The following is a 22,737-nucleotide window of genomic DNA, read 5'->3' as shown; positions in this document are numbered from 1 at the left end:
ATTCCCCACTACCCCTGGTGGTGGAGATAGAAGACTTCCCAGTAAATTTTTAATAAGGAAAGTGAAAGTGAAGAAAATACTTAGAATAAAGGGTTGGGTGGAGAAAATGAGAAGCAAAGAACAAATAAGAGAAGTTCTAACGGGAAGTAAAATAACTTGGTTTAACTGTATACAACTGGTGCATTGGACAAAGAAGTGGTTTGGGAAAAGAAGAACTGCAAAGAATATACAAAATTTGAAAAAATGGTTATAAAAGGGGGAGATAAAGAAGACAATACAGTTATAAAAGGGGAAACCAGTGAAATTTATAAAATACTAGTAGAAATGGAAGATCAAGAATACAAATTAAAAGAGGTGTGGCAGATAGTCAAAGCTGGGGGAAAATATGGGAGAATAGTACGTTGAAAATGTTTTCTATATGAAGAAAATTATTATAAATTAATTTGGAGATGGTATTTGACACCAGTCAGATTAAATCAAATGAACAAGGAATATTCTGTATTATGTTGGAGGGGATGCCAGGAAACAGGGAGTTATATTCACATGTGGTGGGGCTGTAAATATGTAAAATAAAAATAAAAGGCAAAGGGTGTTTAAGGAGATAACAGAATTCACTGGGTTAAAGTTGACCAAAAGTCCAGAGGTAGAATTATTATCAATTTACAATGGGGTGGAAGGTTTGCAGGCTATGAAAGACTTGCTCACAAATTTATAGACAGCTGCACAAATTATTACAGCTAGGAAGTGGAAGGGGCAAGCAGAGTATAAAATGGAAGAATGGTATAAAGAGGTGTGGGATATAGCTATTAACAATAAATTAACATGTGCCGTTAAGACAGGGAATATTTAGGAGAAATGATTTTCAGGACATAAGGTGCTTGTAGAATTTGCACTGTTAAAACAGAAAGGGGTCAAACCATCGCAAGAGGTGTTGAAATTTTGGAAGGTTAGATAGTTACAATGGAATGGTCTCGGGGGTGGGGTGCATATTTTTATTCTTATTTATTTATGATTATTACTTTTTAAATAAATGTATAAAATATAAATAAAAGAATGAATTAAAAAAATAAAAATAAAACCATTCTGGCTAGCTGCCCTTCTCTTGCGCATACCATCCTGCTAGCACTAATATAATATACAGTGGTACCCTGGTTCTCAAACGCCTTGGTACTCAAACAACTTGGAACCCTGAACACTGCGAACCCGGAAGTAAGTGTTCCGGTTTGCGAACTTTTTTCGGAAGCCGAACATGCTCCGTTTTGAGTGTTCTGCTTCTGATCTGAGTGCCACACTTCCGCTTTTAGTGTTACGCTGAGGTCTGTCTGTTTATGCTTTTTACGTTTTTGTGGCTCTTTTTTGATTTGTGACTTTGTGGGACCCAGTTCAGCTACTGACTGATTGTGTGACCGCAGTACATTGTTTATTGCTTTCATTTTATGGATCAGTGGTCTTGTTAGATAGTACAATTCATGTTAAATTGCTGTTTTAGGGGTTGTTTTTAAAAGTCTGGAACAGATTAATCCGTTTTGCATTACTTTCTATGAGAAAGCGTGCTTTGGTTTTGGAACGGACTTCCGGAACAGATTAAGTTTGAGAACCAAGGTGCCACTGTACTGCTAAGGGTCTTCAACAGCACAGTGTTGACTTCCTCCCCAAGGAATTTGGTGTGGAGTAAGCCACCCTTGTGATGGGACGTGGGTGGCGCTGTGGGTTAAACCACAGAGCCTAGGACTTGCCGATCAGGAGGTCGGCGGTTCGAATCCCCGCGATGAGGTGAGCTCCCGTTGCTCGGTCCCTACTCCTGCCAACCTAGCAGTTCAAAAGCACGTCAAACTGCAAGTAGATAAATAGGTACCGCTCCAGCGGGAAGGTAAACGGCATTTCCGTGCGCTGCTCTGGTTCACCAGAAGCGGCTTAGTCATGCTGGCCACATGACCCGGAAGCTGTACATCAGCTCCTTTGGCCAATAAAGCGAGATGAGCACCACAACCCCAGAATCGGTCACGACTGGACCTAATGGTCAGGGGTCCCTTTACCTTTACGCCACCCTTGCTAAGGAGCCGTACCTATCCTAGCATTGCCCATACTTGTGCATAAACAGCTGGGTGTTGTTATTTTTTGCAGAAAGTCTTGTTTTCTTGAGGAATCCCACAGGTATATAAACTCACCTCCAGCCTTCAGTGGTGCTGTGTTGGAGCAGAGATCCAGAGCACAGTTTGCCATAACGAGCAGTGTTTATTTAAGTAAGCATCGTAAGGCACGTTACCGTATAAAGAGGGTTTCTATAAATCCAAAGTCTCCCTAACAGTATCACTGCCTGAGATGATGTGAGATAGATAAAACGGATTGGATAAGATGATGATCTCTGACTTCCCCTTATTCCACAGGAGTCTGCCCTCTATAAAATGAACAGGCCTCGCAGAGGGTATTGCCTTATTTTTAATAATGTCTATTTCAAGGGACTCAGACCCAGAGAAGGATCTCAGAAAGATGCCAGTAAGTGACTTGAAAGGAAAAGCATGTGTCTTATCTCTCTTTAATACCTTTAAAAATAAGTGTTTGCATATCCGTAGCAAAGAAGTTATTGTTGGTTTGCAAGTTTTATGTGGTTTCAGGGTACATAAACCTTTCTGCGTTTATGCAAGTGTCCAGAAAAGGTCCTTAGATTTTTGTACTCTTAAATGCTGAAGAAACTTACGGGGTCTGAGAGCTTGGAGAAAACTCCTAAAACAACCACAACTTGTTTACTGAAAGCTGTGTGTCAGGAGATGGGTGGCTTGGTGAAGATGTTTGGCATAGAAATTGGCATAGAAATAAACATTTGGGTTAATCCTGTAGAAATGAGCAGGCTTTCATTGCTTTTTACAAACCTCTCCACAATGCAGTTTTCCTCGCTCTGCACCTTACTGGAAGGTGCTAGCCTTGGGATAGTCAATGTAGTTGTGATTATTGATGGAAAGCAAATACCGTATTTTTTGCTCTATAAGACTCATTTTTTCCCTCCTAAAAAGTAAGGGGAAGTGTGTGTGCATCTTATGGAGCGAATGCAGGCTGCGCAGCTATCCCAGAAGCCAGAACAGCAAGAGGGGTGGCTGCTTTCACTGCGCAGCGATCCCTCTTGCTGTTCTGGCTTCTGAGATTCAGAATATTTTTTTTCTTGTTTTTCTCCTCCAAAAACTAGGTGCGTCTTGTGGTCTGGTGCGTCTTATAGACGTACCGAAAAATACGGTAATTTCTATATTAAACACTTTAATCAGTGATTGTATCAAATCTGTTTTACCCTAATGACAGTATAGAAATCCTGAAGGTGTAACTGGAAGCTGCCTTTATGGGATCAGGGTTTAAATTGATGCATCAAACTTTTTCCTGTTAAATTGGCACACCTGTTTTTTGGTGTTTACTGCCATCTCTTTGCGCTAACCTCTGCCCCCCCCCTTTCTCTCTGACAGTGGAATTGGAAAGTGTGTTTAAATGGCTTGGGTTTGAAGTGAAAAAATACGATGACAAGACATCAGACGAACTTCTCAAACTTCTAAAGGACTGGCAATCTTCTGAATACTGGAAAGACAGTGATTGTCTTGTGTGCTGCATTCTGTCTCACGGCGAATCTGGGAAAGTTTATGCGACAGACGACTGTCTCATCTCCATCAATAAAATCACATCTTTCTTCACAGCCAAACAATGTCCTTTACTGGCTAAGAAGCCCAAACTGTTTTTCATCCAGGCGTGCCAAGGTAGCAAGCCGCACCAACCTGTTTACCTTGAAGCAGACAATCACGAGACGTGCTCCCTTGGAGCAGATGCCCAAACTTCAGGATTTATTCCTACACAACAGCAGATGACCTCAAGCATCCCAGAAGAGGCAGACTTCCTCCTTGGCATGGCCACAGTGGATGGTTATTATTCTTACCGGGATGTGCAGCGTGGCACATGGTTCATTCAGGGCCTCTGTGAGAAGCTTCGGGAGCTGGTACCAAGGTGATACTTTTACTTATTATGTGTGACAAGTCTTTCCTCGGCATTAATCTGGCATTTTGGATAAAATACCTTGGATTGTACGTAACTAAGTCATATTCTTAGCAGACCCATTGAAAGCAACAGAGTTAAGTTAGCTCATTCCAGTGGGTCAATTTTGGTTGACTTTATATAAGGCTTCACGTCGGCTAATCCACTGAACGTTTTGAAATACAGTCGTACCTTGGTTGCCGAACGCCTTGGAACTCTTACGTTTTGGTTACAAACGTGTTCCGGTTTTCGGAAGCCGAACGTCCGGCGCGGCTTCAGATTGGCTACAGGACTTTCCTTCTGCAGCCAATCGGAAACTGCGCCTTGGTTTTCGAACAGTTCTCCCAGAACTCTTTCTGTTCGAGAACCAAGATACGGCTGTTTAGGCATTAGTTAATGTTGCATGGTGCTGTTAAAGAGAGATGTTGCAGTTTCTTTGGGGAAAGCTAATTTCTCCTTTGCGTACAACATGGAGGGAGGGCGTGCCCAGCTGGCAAGCTACAGGGCTCATGCCAGCCAGGTTAAAAGTGACTGGTCAGACTGGTGCACCTCTACAAACATCGACTTAGGAAATGGTGCTGTCTGGGTCAGCCTACCAGCTTGGCCAATGTCTTTCATGATGCAAAACCAGAGATGTTTGTGGTGCCGCCTTTGTTTTCCACAAGTTGGAAACTGGCACCCTGGACGACATGAGGCAAGCATCTTTTTGGACACTACTAACTGCTGTTTGAGCTGCTGACTCATCCGATGGCAGACTATCCTCAGCCAAGGTGAGGCAGCAGGGTAGGATCCAGACCCCAAGCTATCCCTGATCTAGTAGGATAAGGCACCTTGAAGGGTATTGCATTGTGTCTGCTCCTCAGTTAAAGGCTGATTCTTACACTAGGAACTTTATTGAATATGCATGTGCACTCCCTCTTGGTTTTGCCTTTTAAAGTTCGATAGGTTGAGTAGGAATAAGTGGTGAGGACCACTAACTTTCTTCCTTTAAGGTAAAGGGACCCCTGACCATTGGGTCCAGTCGTGGCCAACTCTGGGGTTGCACGCTCATCTCGCTCTATAGGCCGAGGGAGCCAGCATACAGCTTCCAGGTCATGTGGCCAGCATGACTAAGCCGCTTCTGGCGAACCAGAGCAGCGCACAGAAACGCCGTTTACCTTCCTGCTGGAGCAGTACCTATTTATCTACTTGCACTTTGAGGTGCTTTCGAACTGCTAGGTTGGCAGGAGCAGGGACCGAGCAACGGCAGCTCACCCCGTCATGGGGATTTGAACCGCTGACCTTCTGATCGGCAAGTCCTAGGCTCTGTGGTTTAACCCACAGCGCCACCCGTGTCCCTAACTTTTTTCCTTTAGGACTAGACAAATGCAGCTAACAAATTCTTGTTAGGCTTAAGGGATTTCAGAGTATCTATAAGAAAAGTCCGGGACTGCAACAGGTTTTTTGCTTTTCTTCTTTAATGGTAACAATACTGCATCCTAATATATTTTCCTTCTCATTCTCTCTGCAGGAGAGAAGATATCTTGTCCATTCTTACGGCAGTCAATGACGACGTGAGCAAACGTTCAGACAAAAATGGACTAAAGAAGCAGATGCCACAACCAGCTTACACTCTTAGGAAGAAATTAATATTCCCAGTGCCTAGCAACCCTCCTCCCGTGTCAAAACAGCTGTAGGGTTTTTTTGTGCTGTTGTTTTTCTGTAGGGTTTCTGCTGTGGGTCGCTGACTGCTTGACAAGCACTCTTGGTTTTTGAAAGAGTAAAGAAAGCACACTCCTGCCTTTCAAATGATCTTCCCCATGCTTTGAGCATCCCAAAGAAATCATCTGACGCCTGGAATGTACGTAGGAACAGTGAACAAGAAGTCATCTCGTGTTCTCTTCAATGGAAGTGCAGAATGTACAGCTGCCCATGTACCATATTCACGCATTTCTAGATAAGTGTGTGCAAATGGCATAGTCATCGCGTATCCACGCCCCCGCCCTCAAAGAACCGTGCAGGTTTCGGCAACTCTGAACTAAAGAGATCTTTGTCTGCTTCTACAACTGCCGCCACAGAAGGGTCCTCTTGGCTGGTGTGGCCTCAATCCTGCCTTAATGCCTGATAAAATAGTTAGCTTTTTCTTATGAGTAACAGGAAAATGGCTGTGTTTGTGTGTGCTTTTCTTTCGGGGAAACAACCTTATGGGACAGAGACATGGAACTGGTGAAAACCCAGCATATCCGTACAAGACTGAAAGCGGTGATAATAGGAACAGCTAACAGTTACACATCCACCCACTGCTACTAAGCAGAAATTAAAGCTAGTTCAGAAAAGATCAGCGAGTTGAATCTCTGTTCTATGGCAGGGCATGCAATATCAAAATATGACTTAATTATTATGTAGATAGCGCAGAACTCTGGACGTGACCTTGTGCTCAAGGCTGCAGCATTTTATTTTATTTTTTAAATCCCATTAATGCTAAAATTTCTACTTAGCTCTCCCAAATTTAAATCAAAGGAGCTTGGGTTACATTGCGTCTAGTTTGGTCATCTTGGGCTTTTTTTTAATATGCTGCACCAATCCACCTGATTAATTAATTGGGATGAGATCACATACAGTGGTACCTTGATTTACAAACTTAATCCATTCCGGAAGTCTGTTCTTAAACCAAAGCGTTCTTGAACCAAGGCGTGCTTTCCCATAGCAGCGGGGGACTCAATTTACAAATGGAACACACTCAACAGGAAGCGGAACATGTTCTGCTTCCAAGGCAAAGTTCACAAACCAAAACACCTACTTCCGGGTTTGCAGTGTTCTTAATCCTAGTTGTTCATAAACTAAACTGTTATTAAACCAAGGTACACTGTACTAGGGACGCGGGTGGCGCTGTGGATTAAACCACAGAGCCTAGGACTTGCCAATCAGAAGGTCGGCGGTTCGAATCCCCGCGACGGGGTGAGCTCCCGTTGCTCGGTCCCTGCTCCTGCCAACCTAGCAGTTTGAAAGCATGTCAAAGTGCAAGTAGATAAATAGGTACCATTCTGGCGGGAAGGTAAACGGCGTTTCCGTGCGCTGCTCTGGTTCTCCAGAAGCAGCTTAGTTGTGCTGGCCACATGACCCGGAAGCTGTACGCTGGCTCCCTCGGCCAATAAAGCGAGATGAGCACTGCAACCCCAGAGTCAGTCACGACTGGACCTAATGGTCAGGGGTCCCTTTACCTTTACCACTGTACTAAAAATGTCTCCATTATCTGTCTACCTGTGGCTTTTAGCACAAGTTCTGTTAAGGTGCCTTACTTCATTAAAAGGAACAGTTCAAATGTGAGATCACATGTACTCAAGTACTGGAAAGTTCCAACCAGAAGAGCTTCTGATTGGCTGGTAAATTCTGATTAGGTTTGATTTCCTAGAAAGTGGGTTTTTCCTTTGTTGAGTATCCCCCCCCCCCCATGTCTGTGTACGTGTCTGCTAGTAGTTCCTCGGTTATGTGTGTCAGGTATCCCTTAGGTTTGTATTAGAATCAAAGAAATGTAGTCTTATCTTTTATTTTCCCACTTTATTTTCCAACTTTATAGCAGTATTCTATTTGTACTGAGCACTTGATCTTTCAAGATACTATTTTTATATAATTGCAATTAACTACCTCACATGTTTTAATGGACACAGGTGGCGCTGTGGTCTAAACCACTGAGCATTGGGCTTGCAAATCAGAAGGTCGGCGGTTTGAATCCCCGCGATGGGGTGAGCTCCCGTTGCTCGGTCCCTGCTCCTGCCACCCTAGCAGTTCAAAAGCACGTCAAAGTGCAAGTAGATAAATAGGTACCACTCCAGCGGGAAGGTAAACGGCATTTCTGTGCGCTGCTCTGGTTCGCCAGAAGCGGCTTAGTCATGCTGGCCACATGTACTGGCTGCTGTACGCCGGCTCCCTCGGCCTATAGAGCGAGATGAGCGCCGCAATGCCAGAGTCGTCCGCGACGACCTAATGGTCAGGAGTCCCTTTACCTTTACCTCACATGTTTTAGGTGGGCTTTATGGCATAACACCTGATTCCAGTTTTCTTGGCCTACCGGTCAGTGTGCTCCTGGTTCAGAGGTCGGAGTGTGCTTTTTCGCTCTTGCCTTTCTGAATCATCCAATAAGGTCTGGGGAACTCCTGACACAGACTGGTGGGACAATAAGGAATTGTGGATGCTTACTACCTCTTGAGACTGGCTTAGACCACAAGGTTCCTGACTGCCTGGCTTCAGTGTTGCGCCCTGAGCCAAAGGGGAAATTTGCAGGAGGGAACGATTATTGGTTTGCATCTGTTCTCATTTTTATTTTCATGTTGTGAACCACTCTGTGATCTTCAGCTGAAGAGCAGCACGCAAATATAAACCAACACGATACAAGATTGAAGTAAAGAACAAATAATCTCCCTTTCTGACTACAGAATTGCATATGTGGCTTTAGATTCAGGCTTCTGGCAGCATGTCATCGTCAAACCTTTTTCCCTGAACAGCCCTAGTCATATGCTTCATAGCTGCCCGATCGCTGGGCCCGTTGATTATAGATCTCTTCATTCTTTTCAATGAGCTTGCGCCTGGGGAGGAGATTAGTAGCATTAGACAATCTTTCTGCACTTATATACAGTGGTACCTCTGGTTACGTGCTTAATTCGTTCCGGAGGTCCGTTCTTAACCTGAAACTGTTCTTAACCTGAAGCACCACTTTAGCTAATGGGGCCTCGCGCCGCTGCTGCGCAATTTCTGTTCTCATCCTGAATGAAAGTTCTTAACCCGAGGTACTATTTCTGGGTTAGAAACCCGAGGTACCACTGTATATGCAACTACATACAGCAGGGATAGCCAATATGGTGTCTTTTATATACTGTATTTTTCGCCCTATAGGACGCACTCTTTCCCCTCCAAAAATGAAGGGGAAATGTGTGTGCGTCCTATGGGACGAATACAGGCTTTCGCTGAAGCCTGGAGAGTGAGAGGGGTCGGTGCGCACCAACCCCTCTCGCTCTCCAGGCTTCAGGAAGCTCTGTGCAACCCTCCGAAGCCGCGCCAGGCTCCGGAGGGTTGCGCAGAGCTGCCTGGGCTCCGCGCAGCTCTCCGCAAGCCTCCGCGGATAGCAGGCTGTGCTGGGGTCGGGGGAAGCTCGGGCTTCCCCCACGCCAGCCCCATGCCTGGGGGGGAAATAAATCCCCCCTTTATCCCCCCCCCAAAAATAGGTGCGTCCTATAGGGCGGTGCGTCCTATGGGGCGAAAAATACGGTATGTTGTGTACTTCTACCATCTTGGCTGTTGACCTTACCAGTTGGGGCTGATGCAAAGGTGTAGTCCAATGATATCTGCAGCGCACCATGTTGGCTATTCCTGTTTTAGCTCCTCAGGTCCTAGTGGGCAGCAGCTACTCATGACTAAGTCCCACTGAAAACCATGGAATCTGATCCAATAAGACTAAGTCACTGGGTTGTATCCAATGCCACACAAGCAACTTTCCACTTGCACCTTGGGACTTCCTCTCTTCTCTGCATGCATACCCAGAATCTGCTCCAAAGGGAAGGAGGGAGGGAGGGAGGGAAGGAAGGAAGGAAGGAAGGAAGGAAGGAAGGAAGGAAGGGAAAAGCAAGCTCTCCTAGAATGTTCTTACTGCTTCTTTCCTTCTTGTCATGCCATAACTTAACCAACACAAAGTTAATTAAAATCAGTTCAAACATAACAAATTAGGTGACATAAGTAAATCTAAATTTTGAGAACATGTCTGTTAGAGTAAATGAATATTCAAAGGGGTGTGGTAGGCTCATAGATTGTGACTCATGGAGTTGGAAGGGACCCTGGGTATCATCTATTCCAACCCCCTGCAATGAAGGAATATGCAGCTATTCCTGATGGGGATCGAACCTGCAACCTTGGCGTTATCAGCACCCACCCAGCTGTGGTGACAGGTGAACAATGTGTCTAGTACAGACAAAGTCAAATTATTTTTTCCTGAGGAATGTGCTAACCTCTGTTGCAATATAAATCAAGAATTTGCTTCACAAGGAATTCTGCAGTAAATCGCTTTAAAAACCTCAAAGGTTAATATTTGGCTGACTTTCTGGACTTGGGAGAGATTTTAGCCCCTTACCTGAGCATGGCATTTTCTTCTACCAAAGTAGTGGCGTTAATTCGATATCTCTCTTCAATGGACGCAATCTTTTGCTGGATACTTTTCTCCATTTCCACCAAGGCGGCTTTCTGTAAAGTGGAAGGAAAGGAATGAATGGGGGAGCAGGAAGAAGACGAAACATATGGAGTTGACCAATATCATCCATGTCAGGTGTTAAGTCAAATCTAGCCCTGTATTGTTCTCTGCTTCCTGATAATTAGGAGGCGGCTTTGACGGCGCAGCTGCCTGTGATCCCTTTAAAAGGGAAATGATTAGTGTTAAACCTGGGAATTGGTATGGGGAAGGCAGGATTTGAGCCAATCTCTTCATAGGGCTAATCTGAGCTTAATTATTGCACTAAACTCCAGCCATTGCAAGATTACCTATACAGTGGTGCCTCGCAAGACGAAATTAATTCGTTCCGCGAGTCTTTTCGTCTTGCGATGTTTTTCGTCTTGCAAAGCACGGCCCGTCGCAACTGCGCCTCTTCAAGCGGCTTTAAGAAAAAAGCGAACAAACTCGCAAGACGTTTTCGTCTTGCGAAGCAAGCCCATAGGGAAATTCGTCTAGCGAAGCAACGCAAAAACCGAAAAACCCTTTCGTCTAGCGAGCTTTTCGTCTTGCGAGGCATTCGTCTTGCGGGGCACCACTGTAGATCAAAGAGTTCAGTTTCCCATCACCCCTCACTTGAGACCTGGGCATTAGTATATTATTAAATATTTACTTCTAAGCCACCTCTTTCCCTGACAGGGACTTGTTGACAATTTTACAATTGCTTGATCATGTACTTCAATGTGTTTGGGTACTCCAAATCCCATCAGCCCCATCCGGCATGGCAAATAGTCACGGATGATGGGAGTTGTAGTCCAATATCTGGAGGTCACAGAAGCTGGGGAAGATAAATACTATCAGTCCTTCGGGAATATACCTGTTTCAGTCTATCAGAGCACAGGTTGCAATATTCCATCATAGATCGGATGTGGAAAGCCCAAGTTAAATGTTGAAAACCACACACATGCCACAAAACCCGTTTCCAATCACCGCTGGGGTGAGACTCTGGTATCGGTGATTTAAAAAAGCTTGGTAATCTATTCCCCAGTTCTCACCTCATTCCGGAGTTCAGTCTCTGTCTTGTGAAGTGTGGCTGCAATAGCATCCAAAGTCTCATTCTTCTCCTTAATTTCCATATCCAAACCCTTTTATTGGATGGAACACATTATTTTAAGATGCTTATATTCTGCACATCCACCACTGTGCAGAGCAACACAAGGACAATTTAAGAACTGTACAATGAAACAAACTAAAAAAATAAGCCATACCTAAAACACCTCTGGAGCCAAAGCACATTCCTAAACAAAGGCCTTCTGGGATACTGGTACTTTTTACATGGCACCAAAGGATCACTGCTGAACGGCTGGAAAAGTTCACTCCAGAAAACCCAGATGCTGTAAAAGCCCTGCTGGATATTTTCTAAATGTAATTTTATAGGTGTTTCAAATTGGTGTAGCAACAGCAAAATAAAAACCTTGGCTGCACTGTTTTGTTTTCCATTTTTAGTACCTAAGTTCATAGACTTCTAGAGCCTTTCACTGACAAATTAACCTTTTAGGGCAGGAGGTGGAGAACTTGAGGCCAAGGGGCCAAATGCGGCCCTCCACGCTTCTCTTGTCTAGTCCCCAGGACTCTCGCCAGACCACACCTACTTTCTGTGGGTCCTGCCTGTCATGGGCCTTGCTTCACACCCTCCTTTAATGTTTTGTCTGGCTGGAATGTGCCATTGAACTCTGATAAGGCCTCTTACTTGTCTGGATGGAGAACACAGGGTGGCGTCCTATCCCCACAACACCTACTCACTATGGGCTCTACCAAAGCAAACAGTCTAATTGGTCAACGTCCAAAAGAAAAACCTGGCCACTAGAAGGAAACTCTGCCCTTGGCAGGGACGCGGACTTAGAAAAAATATTGGGGGGGCCCGGGAAAGCTCATGAATAATAAATAAGCTCATGAATATGCAAATAAAGTGGCTCCGGCCCTAAATAGGGCAAGCCACGCCCCCCCAGCCAGCCGATTGGCTGGCTGGGAGGTGTGGCCAGTCGGGATTCCCCTGTTCTCGCGGGATTTCTGGCAGTGCCTCCGATTAGGGCGCGCGGCTGGCTGGCTGGCGAAGGAGCAGGTGAGGAGGAGGCGGGGGACGGCGGCGGCGCTCTGCTGAAAGGGCGCCCGCCCGAGATTATTGGGGGGGCTGAGCCCCCCCAAAAATTTTTTTGAGGGGGCTCGAGCCCCCTCAAGCCCCATGGAGTCAGCGCCTATGGCCCTTGGTATGTTCAGTTTCCCCCTCTCCATTTTGATTCTCTGGCCCCATATCTGCACAAACTTCTAATCCCAAAATACAGACGTGCTTTTACACCTGCAAGACGGGATGTTTTGCCATCTGCGATACTTGAGGGTCGATTCCAAAAGATCCCACCTGAGAAACGTCTTTGCCCCTGTGGAGACGGCAGCACCGAAACAGCGGCACACGTCCTCCTGTCTTGCACTCTCTACAAAGACCTGAGGAACGAGAGCATCACCCCACTCGTCCTAACCATCCCAGGGCGCTCAACCACGGCCACAATGTCCTTTCTTCTATCAGATCCAAATGAGCAGATAACAGCAAAGGTTGCTGGGTCCATAACAGGGGTAATCAGAACAAGGGCCCCTAACTGACTGCTGATTCAGGACTTTAAATTGTGCTCTTATATCAAATTTCCTTTTCTGTGTATACTGTAATGGTTTACTGTTGATATGGCCATTGGCTAATGCGAATAAAGTTTTATCTTTCTTTCACAGGGTGGTGTGAGTATACTGTATGTAGAAACTAGCCTACTTGTTACAGAAATTACGGTACCGGGGGGGGGCACATCTTTAAAGTTAAATATTACAAATATTATGCCTGAATGTATCCTTTCAACTTGACAGCTCAGGGAAGTTACCTAGCTTTAAAAATAATATAAAATCATCTCCTTTCCCAGTTTCCTCCATTCCAAAGCTATTTTCCCCTTGAAAAAGGACTCCGGGAAGTTCCCAGAGGTGACAATTGCTGGGCTCATTGTTAGCCAAAGGAAGCCAAATCTCATCACCTGACTCGCCTCAGGCTCCAGACATGCAAAGGAACTTCTATTGTACTTTTGGGTGGTGGGTACTTAAGACATTTTTGTCTATGCTAATCTTATACCTGCCATGTCTGCTTATGCTAATCTTGTACCAAGGACTTGTCTGGACATTTTTGCCAAGGTTAACCCTTCCCCTTTTGTGACATGTCAGTGATGTAGCAATGATGCTGTACGAACTGTATTCTGGAATATGGTGGGAAAGTTTTAAAAGTCTTTGTCACGCCATCCTCGGGGTTCAAATTTGCTCTTTGAACCTATTGCGCAATAAACTTTGGTCTACAGCTATTGGCTGGACTCCTTCCAGTATTCCGCAGGGACCCGCGGGCTCTGCCCGACGAGCTGGGTGACTGAGCAGCCTCACACCTAGATTTTTCCGTAACACTACTGAACAAAGATAGGGAGCGGCCTTCGTTGCTCTGCACCCTTTTCCATCTGGTTCCACCCACCACTGCCTAGGGCTGCCTAAAAGGGAATAAAGACTCAGCATGCTCAGTGGTGACAGAATGTGTTGTGTCTGGGAAAGTGGGATGGGGAGGTAATGGACTGGAGTATCCTGAAATAGGGCATAACCGGCTGGCAGGATCACTGAACAGGAGCACTTCAAACGAAAACATTTCTGCAGATCCACTTAATATAGTTGTACCTCAGAAGTCAAACGCCTTGCGGGTCAAACGTTTTGGCTCCCGAACGCCGCAAACCCGGAAGTGAGTGTTCCGGTTTGCGAGCGTCCTTTGGAACCCAAACGTCTGATTGGTTTCCGAATGTTTAGGAAGTCGAACGGACTTCCAGAATATATTCCGTTCGACTTCCGAGGTACAACTGTGCTGTTAACATCCCACACTTTTCCCAAACAGTTTCATTATGCCCCACACATTTTATCCTCAAAGCAACCTTGCAAGGTTAGGCTGATAGCTAATTACTCTCAAATTCATGCAGTTTGCTTCATGACTGAACAGGGGTTTCAAACCCAGGTCTCTCTGGTCCTAGTCCAAAGCTTAACCACTTCACTATGCTGGTTCCTGAATGTCTTGCCTGTTTGTTTTTTTACGTAAGATTCGGTTACATTCTGTTCAAAAGTGTTTACCATACTTGCCTCAATAGGTAAAGGTAAAGGGACCCCTGACCATTAGGTCCAGTCGTGGCCGACTCTGGGGTTGCGGCACTCATCTCGCTTTATTGGCCGAGGGAGCCGGTGTACAGCTTCCGGGTCATGTGGCCAGCATGACTAAGCCGCTTCGGCGAACCAGAGCAGCGCACGGAAACGCCGTTTACCTTCCCGCTGGAGTGGTACCTATTTATCTACTTGCACTTTGACGTGCTTTCAAACTGCTAGGTTGGCAGGAGCAGGGACCGAGCAATGGGAGCTCACTCCGTCACAGGGATTCGAACTCCCGACCTTCTGATCGGCAAGTCCTAGGCTCTGTGGTTTAACCCACAGCGTCACCCGCTTCCCTTACTTGCCTCAATATGTTTTTTTAATTCAGCAATTTGATCCATGGCTTCCTGTTGCTGCTTTTGGAACTCCTGGAAAAGAAAAAAGTGATAAAAGTTACAGTAAGGAATAGTGTAGAGTAAATCGCATCTTCAAACAACATTTACTTCTAAGTAGACTCATTATGAAACCTTGGGGTGCCTATGCAAATACAGGTGAAATCAGTCCCTGGCAAGCCTGACACAGAAGCAGCCTTCAGCTGACGTGACAAAACTGAGGGGGAGAAATGTTTTTTGGGATCTAGAATGGATAAAGCAGATCTATTTAATTTATGGCAGGTTTCATATGCGTACTCTTTTTTTTGCAGTGGCTTGATGACACTAAGGATTTTCGTTAGCACTTAATATTAGGGGCGCTCGTTATTTCTAAGGCTCTCCTCACTCTGAACTAATCTGCATGCGGATCAGCACTTCACATGCCTGCGCATACAAACTTCTCCTTAAACAGTACTTGTATGATAAATCGAAATGAAAACTAAGGAAAGATTTTCCCTTCCAAGAAAACTGAATGTCAGAGGAAGTGTGCTAGCCTGTAACAACTACCATTTCTCTACACCTCTGGCTAAGGTTGCTTCTACACCAAAATAATAATAATAATAATAATAATAATAATAATAATAATAATAGTTGTTATTATTATTATTATTATTATTATTATTATTATTATTATTATTATTATTATCCCACTTTATTGAAATTCATTAATATCATTACAAATTTAATTTCACACATATACATACAAAGAAAAAAATCCTTAAGTTGAATTGCTATAAGATGTATATTTAAACTTCAAATTCCACTTAGATTTCCACTAAGCTAAGATCAAATAATATTACATAAAATGATAAAATAATTGTTGACTTCCCATCATTTCCCAATATAGTTGACATTAATGATTTTGAATGTACTTATAATTATTACCTTACTTTTAACGCACTTTCTAATACTTTCCTTCAACATATTGTACCAATTTTTCTTTGTTTCTTAATATTTTACTTTTTACTGCTGCCAAGGCACTGATTATTCACAATCAGCTGGATGCAGAATGAACATGGCACTATATTGTCTCGCATTGCCCTTCTGCACAGCAAAATCTGGGTGTAATATTTACTCACAACTAGGCTCCATTTAACAAAGGACCCTTGCAACATTAATTGAAAGCTTCCACCTTTCAGGTTCTGCCCCATTTAATGTCCAGTACAACATTTTCATTTTTATGTTCAGCCCCTTAAAGGCAAAGGGACCCCTGACCATTAGGTCCAGTTGTGACCGACTCTGGGGTTGCGGCGCTCATCTCGCTTTATTGGCTGAGGGAGCCGGCGTACAGCTTCCGGATCATGTAGCCAGCATGACTAAGCCGCTTCTGGCGAACCAGAGCAGTGCATGGAAACGGCGTTTACCTTCCCGCCGGAGCGGTACCTATTTATCTACTTGCACTGGTGTGATTTCGAAGTGCTAGGTTGGCAGGAGCAGGGACCGAGCAACAGGAGCTCACCCCATCGCGGGGATTCGAACCGCCGACCTTCTGATCGGCAAGTCCTAGGCTCTGTGGTTTAACCCACAGCGCCGTCTGCGTCCCATTGTTCAGCCCCTTACACAGCGATTAATCAATGAATGGGATTACTGAATGAATGGGATTAGTCCCTGTTCCCCAGAGGCGCAGGCTTTAATTATTGCTGTCCTTTCATTGAAGATCAACAACAATAACTTCCTTTTTACAGCAAAATAATACTATTGCAATATAACAGGAGTAAAGGAAGAGCATGGCAGCAACCAGTAGTTTCAGCCAGCCGCTGAAGAGAATACGAATAATTAAGGGACAAGATATCACTAATTCCCAGGCCATGTCAATAGGGAGCATTAGAAGGGGCAAGATTTGTAAGGGGAGAGTTTTCTGTTAAAGGAACAGTAGCCCCACAGTACTTAATAATAAACACCACTTACTTCTCTTTCTTTTTCATAAACTTTGCCTACTAAAAAACTGTTATTCTGAATCATAAACTTCTGTTCTTCTATCGCCTGCTCAAACTTTTTTGTCAACGATTGCTCTGTGGATAAGATTAGATTTTTAGGTCTGCATTAGTGTGTCACCAAAACTTTATATTTCTTAGTAATAAAGTCAATGTGCTTGAAACATTGGGCGCCATTTGCTAGCTGTGGGAGATTTACACAGGGATGTCCTCTTAACGGAAGAGTGAAGGTTGGTTGCTTTTACATTAGGGATCTTTAGTGCCACAACCACCTGGAAGCAGAATTAAAATCATGATTCCATATGGCACTTAATATAGAGCAGTCTTTGCCATAGAGATCCAGCAGTGCCCATTTAGATGGAAAATGTATATTTCTGCAGAAATGTCCCGTTCATAAAAGGTTCCACTTTTCCCTACAGCTGACCTGTCGTCTCCTCCTTGCCTCTTTATTTTAATGTGGCTTCTGCTACTCAGCTTTCACCTTAACAATGAGTTGCTTCCTGTTATAAGAAAAAACTTGCTCCTTTTCCCTTATGGGGAACCCAAGAGTCCATATAGAGTCCTTATGTAGGTTCTCTATCGGTAGGAGAAAATTGTTGTTGTTGTTTAGTCGTTTAGTTGTTTAGTCGTGTCCAACTCTTCGTGACCCCATGGACCAGAGCACTCCAGGCCCTCCTTCAGAATGGATAGGTTTGATCTTCTTGCAGTCCATGGGACTCTCAAGAGTCTCCTCCAACACCATAATTCAAAAGCATCAATTCTTCTGCGATCAGCCTTCTTTATGGTCCAGCTCTCGCTTCCATACATCACTACTGGGAAAACCATAGCTTTAATTATACAGGCCTTTGTTGGCAAGGTGACGTCTCTGCTTTTTAAGATGCTGTCTAGGTTTGTCATTGCTTTTCTCCCAAGAAGCAGGCGTCTTTTAATTTTGTGACTGCTGTCACCATCTGCAGTGATCACGGAGCCCAATAAAGTAAAATCTTTCACTGCCTCTACTTCTTCCCCTTCTATTTGCCAGGAGGTGATGGGCCCAGAGGCCAATCAGACAATCTTGAGAAGCAAGGCAGCTAGTAAGCCTGATCTTTATTAAATTGTTGCAACAGGGTGCTCACACCCACCCACCCACAGACACACACACCCCGCGCATGCAGGAGGGAGGAAGAACCCAGAACATTGGTGTGCAAGCTCTTATATAGACTTTTGAAATGGCCACCCTGTAGCTCAAGGCCACCCCCCCCCCCAATACATCATACATACATCACTGAAGGGACAGTCTACAGCAGAAAACCTGTCTGCCAGGATACCTGATAATGGTCACTGATTGCTTTTACCTGGGCATCCTGGCCATTCTTTTGTGATGATAAATACTCAGTTCCTGAATCCAGGTCACAGGCTCACCCTATTCATACACAGATACACCCTTAAGACAGGATTTGTGAGCAAAGAGACAATGGGGAGCTTTTCCCATTTCCTTCCTCCTTGTAGAGAAACATTTGAGGTCAATTTGGGAGAGTCAAAATGGTTTCAGGACTGTTTTCCTGTACTGTTTCCGACATGTGGTTTTTATATTTTTGTATGTCTTTGCCTGGTACATTTATGAACATTTATTTTCTATCTTTGACCTTATCATTCTCTTAACACTTCCTATCCATTAACATGGACCTTCCTGAATTAGCCCTTCATTGCAATTCGTTTTCTGTTTGCAAGATGGGAGCATAGGTGGGCCCTTAATCATCCCTTTCCTCTTCACAGCCAAAGCAAACTCTCGTTAATTGAGATCTTGCAAAGGAAAAAAAGAGAGTTAATGAGCAATTTGCTCTGGTTGCAGAGAGGATATCAGTAATTAAAGGCTCACCCACCCATCTGACTCCACAGGGAAGAGGAACATTTATCAGAATGAGCCAAGCCAAGCCAAAAAAACATGGAACTTCGTAAATTCAGATGAGAGAGAACAGAGTTCAAACTGGACTCAGGTCAAAAGGCAAATAACTGAGGTTCAAATTGTTGCACACATGCAGAGATATAAGGAAGTGTCATTTTCAGCTCTGCCCTCCATTTTTCATTTGCAGCAGCGTTTCAGTGCTGCTGCAGTTTGTCTTCTGGCAAAAGCTACATTATCTGTCTTGCTGTCTACGGTGGTGAAATAATGTAATGCCGTCAAGTTATTCCACCCGATTCATTTCGCTGCAAAGGAAACGCAACTTCAACAGTGGGGGTGGGGAGTAATCAGTTACGTATCATCTGCAGACTGAAAGCAATAAAGGCAGCAAATACCGTATTCACCAGATGGATTTGCATGGGCAAACGCCATTTCCCTTTCAACCCAAATACTCTGGCACTGCTATATACAATAAAGGTAAAGGGACCCCTGACCATTAGGTCCAGTCATGGCTGACTCTGGGGTTGCGGCGCTCATCTCGCTTTATTGGCCGAAGGAGCCGGTGTACAGCTTCTGGGTCATGTGGCCAGCATGACTAAGCCGCTTCTGGCGAACCAGAGCAGCGCACGGAAATGCCGTTTACCTTCCCGCCAGAGTGGTACCTATTTATCTACTTGCACTTTGACGAGCTTTCGAACTGCTAGGTTGGCAGGAGCAGGGACCGAGCAACAGGAGCTCACCCCGTTGTGGGGATTCGAACCGCCGACCTTCTGATCGGCAAGTCCTAGGCTCTGTGGTTTAACCCACAGCGCCACCCGCGTCCCGCACACAATACAAATAAGATGCAACCCCTCTCTTGTACTCACTTTGTTGTAACAAGGCCTTCTCCCGTTCAGTCCTCTCACTCTTTTTCCATTCCGCTTGCCTTCTCAGCCACTTCTCCTCCATTTCATCAGAAATACTATCCTAAAGAGAGAGAAAATGATTAATTTTTTTAAATGTAGGTGCCAATTTAAAGGGGAGTCCTAACGTCCGAGTAGCCCATGACCTCCATAAACACTGCTGAGGCTTGTGTGCCGGAGAGGTCACTTTGGTGGTGCTAACGTAGCGGTTTGACTTCACCCCTGGAAGCGTACTGTTGGGAAACTGTGTATGTGCAGCCACTCACACAGAGTCAATTAAGGTTTGGCAGACAGCCAGAAGGCAATCTGAAGGAGTAAACCTGCCTGGTGATAACAGAGACATGGAGACAGCTCCCTGATTGGTCAAGCTCTCTCAAGGGAGTGATAATCAATGACCTACTAACTGGAGTGTGTTAGTTCAGTGTTCTGTGTGTCAGTGTAGGAGTTGTGAGTCGTGTCAGAGAGTGCTAGCAAAAGATCTGTGTTCTGTTCCTGTAAAATAGTCCACTGTATATAATAAACACTTAACTACAAGTTCCTGGTTCCTGCTTCGTCTATCCTGTCTGCAGCTAAGTTGCCAGTTGCTTCCGTGGATTCTGCGTTTACTCTGCTAGGTCTGGCTAAGGTCCTGCAACTAGTCAGAAAGTTGTGAAACACCGATAGGTTTTGCCAATACGTACTCCATTGTCTCTTGGGACAGACGGATGCCAACAACCAGATGGCAATTTTATACCCTCTTTTGCCTGCAAGTCTTCAAAGTACTTCAGGGGAACACTGGTTATGAATCAGAAAATGGGGAAGGGATGGCAACTTTGCAAGAGCATCTGAGGCAGCCTGATCATCCTTTCTTTTCTGTACGGGGTTCAGAAGACTCCAGGCGTTGCAGATTAATTTTTCCACTTCTGGATTCCCTGTCATTGCTGAGGTAGACAGTCAGTTGGACTGGGACTGCAGCAACACTGGCTCTGGCTGTAGACCAAGCAGCCATGAAATGCAAGATGTCTGTGACAACTGGACTGCAGTCTTTCATGAGCACCGCAAAATCTTAGGCAACAAACTAACTGTTGGTCTTTAAGGCTCGTAGGAGACTCGGAGGAGTTTAGGATTACCTCAGGCGGGTGGTATAATTTAAATCTTACCTGGTACACACGGAACGCATTCTTCAGATACTTGTATTCCTTCTGCATCCCAGCTAAGGGGGGGGGGAGGGGAAAATAAAATGCTCCACACACGGAACTACCAAAATCAAACAGTTATTTCTCTGTTGTTTTCCTGAAGGGAAATGAATTGGTTGCTCGGCCAACAACATGCCTTCCCCAGAAATTAACAGCGTCTTAGAAATACAATGGTCATGTCTGGCTGCTCACAGTCAAAGGCTTCTTCCCACCACACTCTTTGAAGAGAAGAGCAAGACCCCCAGAGGGACCAGTGATGTTCTGCCACCCTCAGAGGGAATTGCACAGCAAAAACATGGCTGCCCCCAGTGTTCACGTCTAACCGTGCCGCTTTGAGGCTTCTAGCATTAACAGACAAGGACCTGTATGTCTTGTCCCTTGTTTTTTTAATTGGGTTTTATAAACAAGAATAATGTTATACAAAAAAGTATACCAAGTTTTATCATGTCATTTGTATATCACAAAAACAGCATAATAAATGTGGAAAAATAGGTACATGTTTCATTATTAGTGGTCAGTGTATGAGTACTTGGTTTATGAATTGGTTTAACCATTTGGAAGAAGAAGAAGGAGGAGGAGGAGGAGGAGGAAGGGGGGAGTGTGGGTGGGGTGGGTGGTTATGCTTCTGTTATTCTACTTAGTGTGTATGAGGAGTTGTGTCAGTGTTACTTGTATGGGTTCTCTTACTATTCACTTGTTGTATTTCCTTGGAGGTGAGAGAGGTTGGGGGTGGCTTAGGGTGTGGTTGGTTGTCTTTGGTTGGCTGTGGTGAGAATTGTTTTTGGGTGTGAGCGGGGTGTGAGTGTGTATTTTTGAATCAGGTTTGCCAGATTGATTCATAGGCTGTCGGGGATCTTGTCCCTTGTTATAGGTCTTCTTGGCCCACAATTTTTATCATAATACCTTTGATTGGTGCTGCATGCTTATAATCAACTCCTATCCTATCCTCTGTTTGAAGGCACAGAACATTCAGAACCTTCCTGCTTAACAGATAGATGATCCCAAATCAGATGTTCCTCAGCTCCTGAGATCAGGCATATCCAAAGTCCATTTTGGGGGCCTAATCCAGCCCACTGGTCAATTTAATCTGGCCCCCTGTGGCAGTATATGTCCTGGGGTAAAATCCTTAAAAAGCTCAACAACTTTGGAGTAAAATTGTAAAAAAACACCTCTACAATTTAGCTTAACAGCTTCAATCCTAACAACTTTGCTCGCCTCTCACGTATGTCCACTTCATCAAATCTGGCCCTCTTTGAAAAAAGTTTGGGCACCCCTGGCTGAGATGTTTTAAAAAGCTGCTCTGTGGCCTTCTTGATTTTACAAAGGCAGGGAAGAAGAAGAGGTTTTGTTGTCATTGTCAGGGAGCCAGGGGTCTCCTTATTGGGCTCCCTGCAGGCCTGGAACTGCCACTCATCCTGAGGCATCTGATCATAGCCTGCATTTTTAACCAAGGCTTATATTGGCTTATATTTTGATCAGGTTCCTATATGAGCTTAAATTCACAAATGTGTCTTTCGGCAGGAAACCAGCAAGCAGCTGGCAAGCAGAGGGCCCCTCGTTTCTTGCGGTCATAAAAAGGCTGAGAAGCGAGGTCACTGACCTTACAAATTACAGAATAATCAAGTTGCAAAAACACAATTAAGCTGGTAAATAGTAAGAATTATTGTGTCTCCCATTAGAGAATTGAGCCGCAAATAGGGCAAATAGGAACAGCAGCTGAACTAGGAAAAGCAGCTCTCTGAAACTGCTTTGAAGCTTTAGAGAATTTAGAGAGAATTTAGCTTAGCTTTTACTAAGTTCCTTTCCTTCTAAAAAGCTATATATGTTATGTATTAAATATATTGGCTTAAATGTAATTATGCAAAGGATTTAGAAAGCAAGAAATTTAGATGTTAGATTCTTATTTCATAGAACCATAGAATCCTAGAGTTGGAATAGACCACAAGGGCCATTGAGCCCAGCCCCCTGCCAGGCAGGAAACACCATCAGAGCACTCCTGACATATGGCTCCAAAGAAGGAGATCTTTCATAACTGATGTGTA

The 22,737-nt window shown here is 44.5% G+C and overlaps 2 protein-coding genes across 6 annotated transcripts in view; one reads left to right on the top strand and one right to left on the bottom strand.

Moving 5' to 3' along the window:
• Positions 1 to 6,146, top strand: part of LOC308579575 (caspase-8-like) — a 32,210-nt gene extending 26,064 nt beyond the window's left edge. For both annotated transcript variants that reach the window (XM_081180580.1, XM_081180579.1), the window contains exons 9-11: positions 2,388 to 2,496; positions 3,450 to 3,978; positions 5,516 to 6,146. In XM_081180580.1, coding sequence (XP_081036706.1) covers positions 2,388 to 2,496; positions 3,450 to 3,978; positions 5,516 to 5,681 — 804 coding nt within the window. In that variant the 3' untranslated portion in view covers positions 5,682 to 6,146. The remainder of the gene's footprint in view (positions 1 to 2,387; positions 2,497 to 3,449; positions 3,979 to 5,515) is intronic.
• A 2,142-nt stretch (positions 6,147 to 8,288) lies between these two features.
• The window catches only part of FLACC1 (flagellum associated containing coiled-coil domains 1), a 34,250-nt gene continuing 19,801 nt past the window's right edge, over positions 8,289 to 22,737 (bottom strand). For all 4 annotated transcript variants that reach the window (XM_081181637.1, XM_081181636.1, XM_081181638.1 and 1 more), the window contains 7 exons: positions 20,660 to 20,712; positions 19,485 to 19,584; positions 16,711 to 16,814; positions 14,737 to 14,799; positions 11,230 to 11,319; positions 10,103 to 10,212; positions 8,289 to 8,567 (listed from right to left, as the gene is read on the bottom strand). In XM_081181637.1, the coding sequence (XP_081037763.1) occupies positions 8,489 to 8,567; positions 10,103 to 10,212; positions 11,230 to 11,319; positions 14,737 to 14,799; positions 16,711 to 16,814; positions 19,485 to 19,584; positions 20,660 to 20,712 (599 nt within the window). In that variant the 3' untranslated portion in view covers positions 8,289 to 8,488. The remainder of the gene's footprint in view (positions 8,568 to 10,102; positions 10,213 to 11,229; positions 11,320 to 14,736; positions 14,800 to 16,710; positions 16,815 to 19,484; positions 19,585 to 20,659; positions 20,713 to 22,737) is intronic.

This window comes from Podarcis bocagei (genome assembly GCF_964188305.1).
Source record: "Podarcis bocagei genome assembly, chromosome: 1".
Lineage (NCBI taxonomy): Eukaryota > Metazoa > Chordata > Lepidosauria > Squamata > Lacertidae > Podarcis > Podarcis bocagei.
The sequence above is the reverse complement of the archived record's forward strand: the minus strand, read 5'-3'. Positions and strand labels throughout refer to the sequence as shown.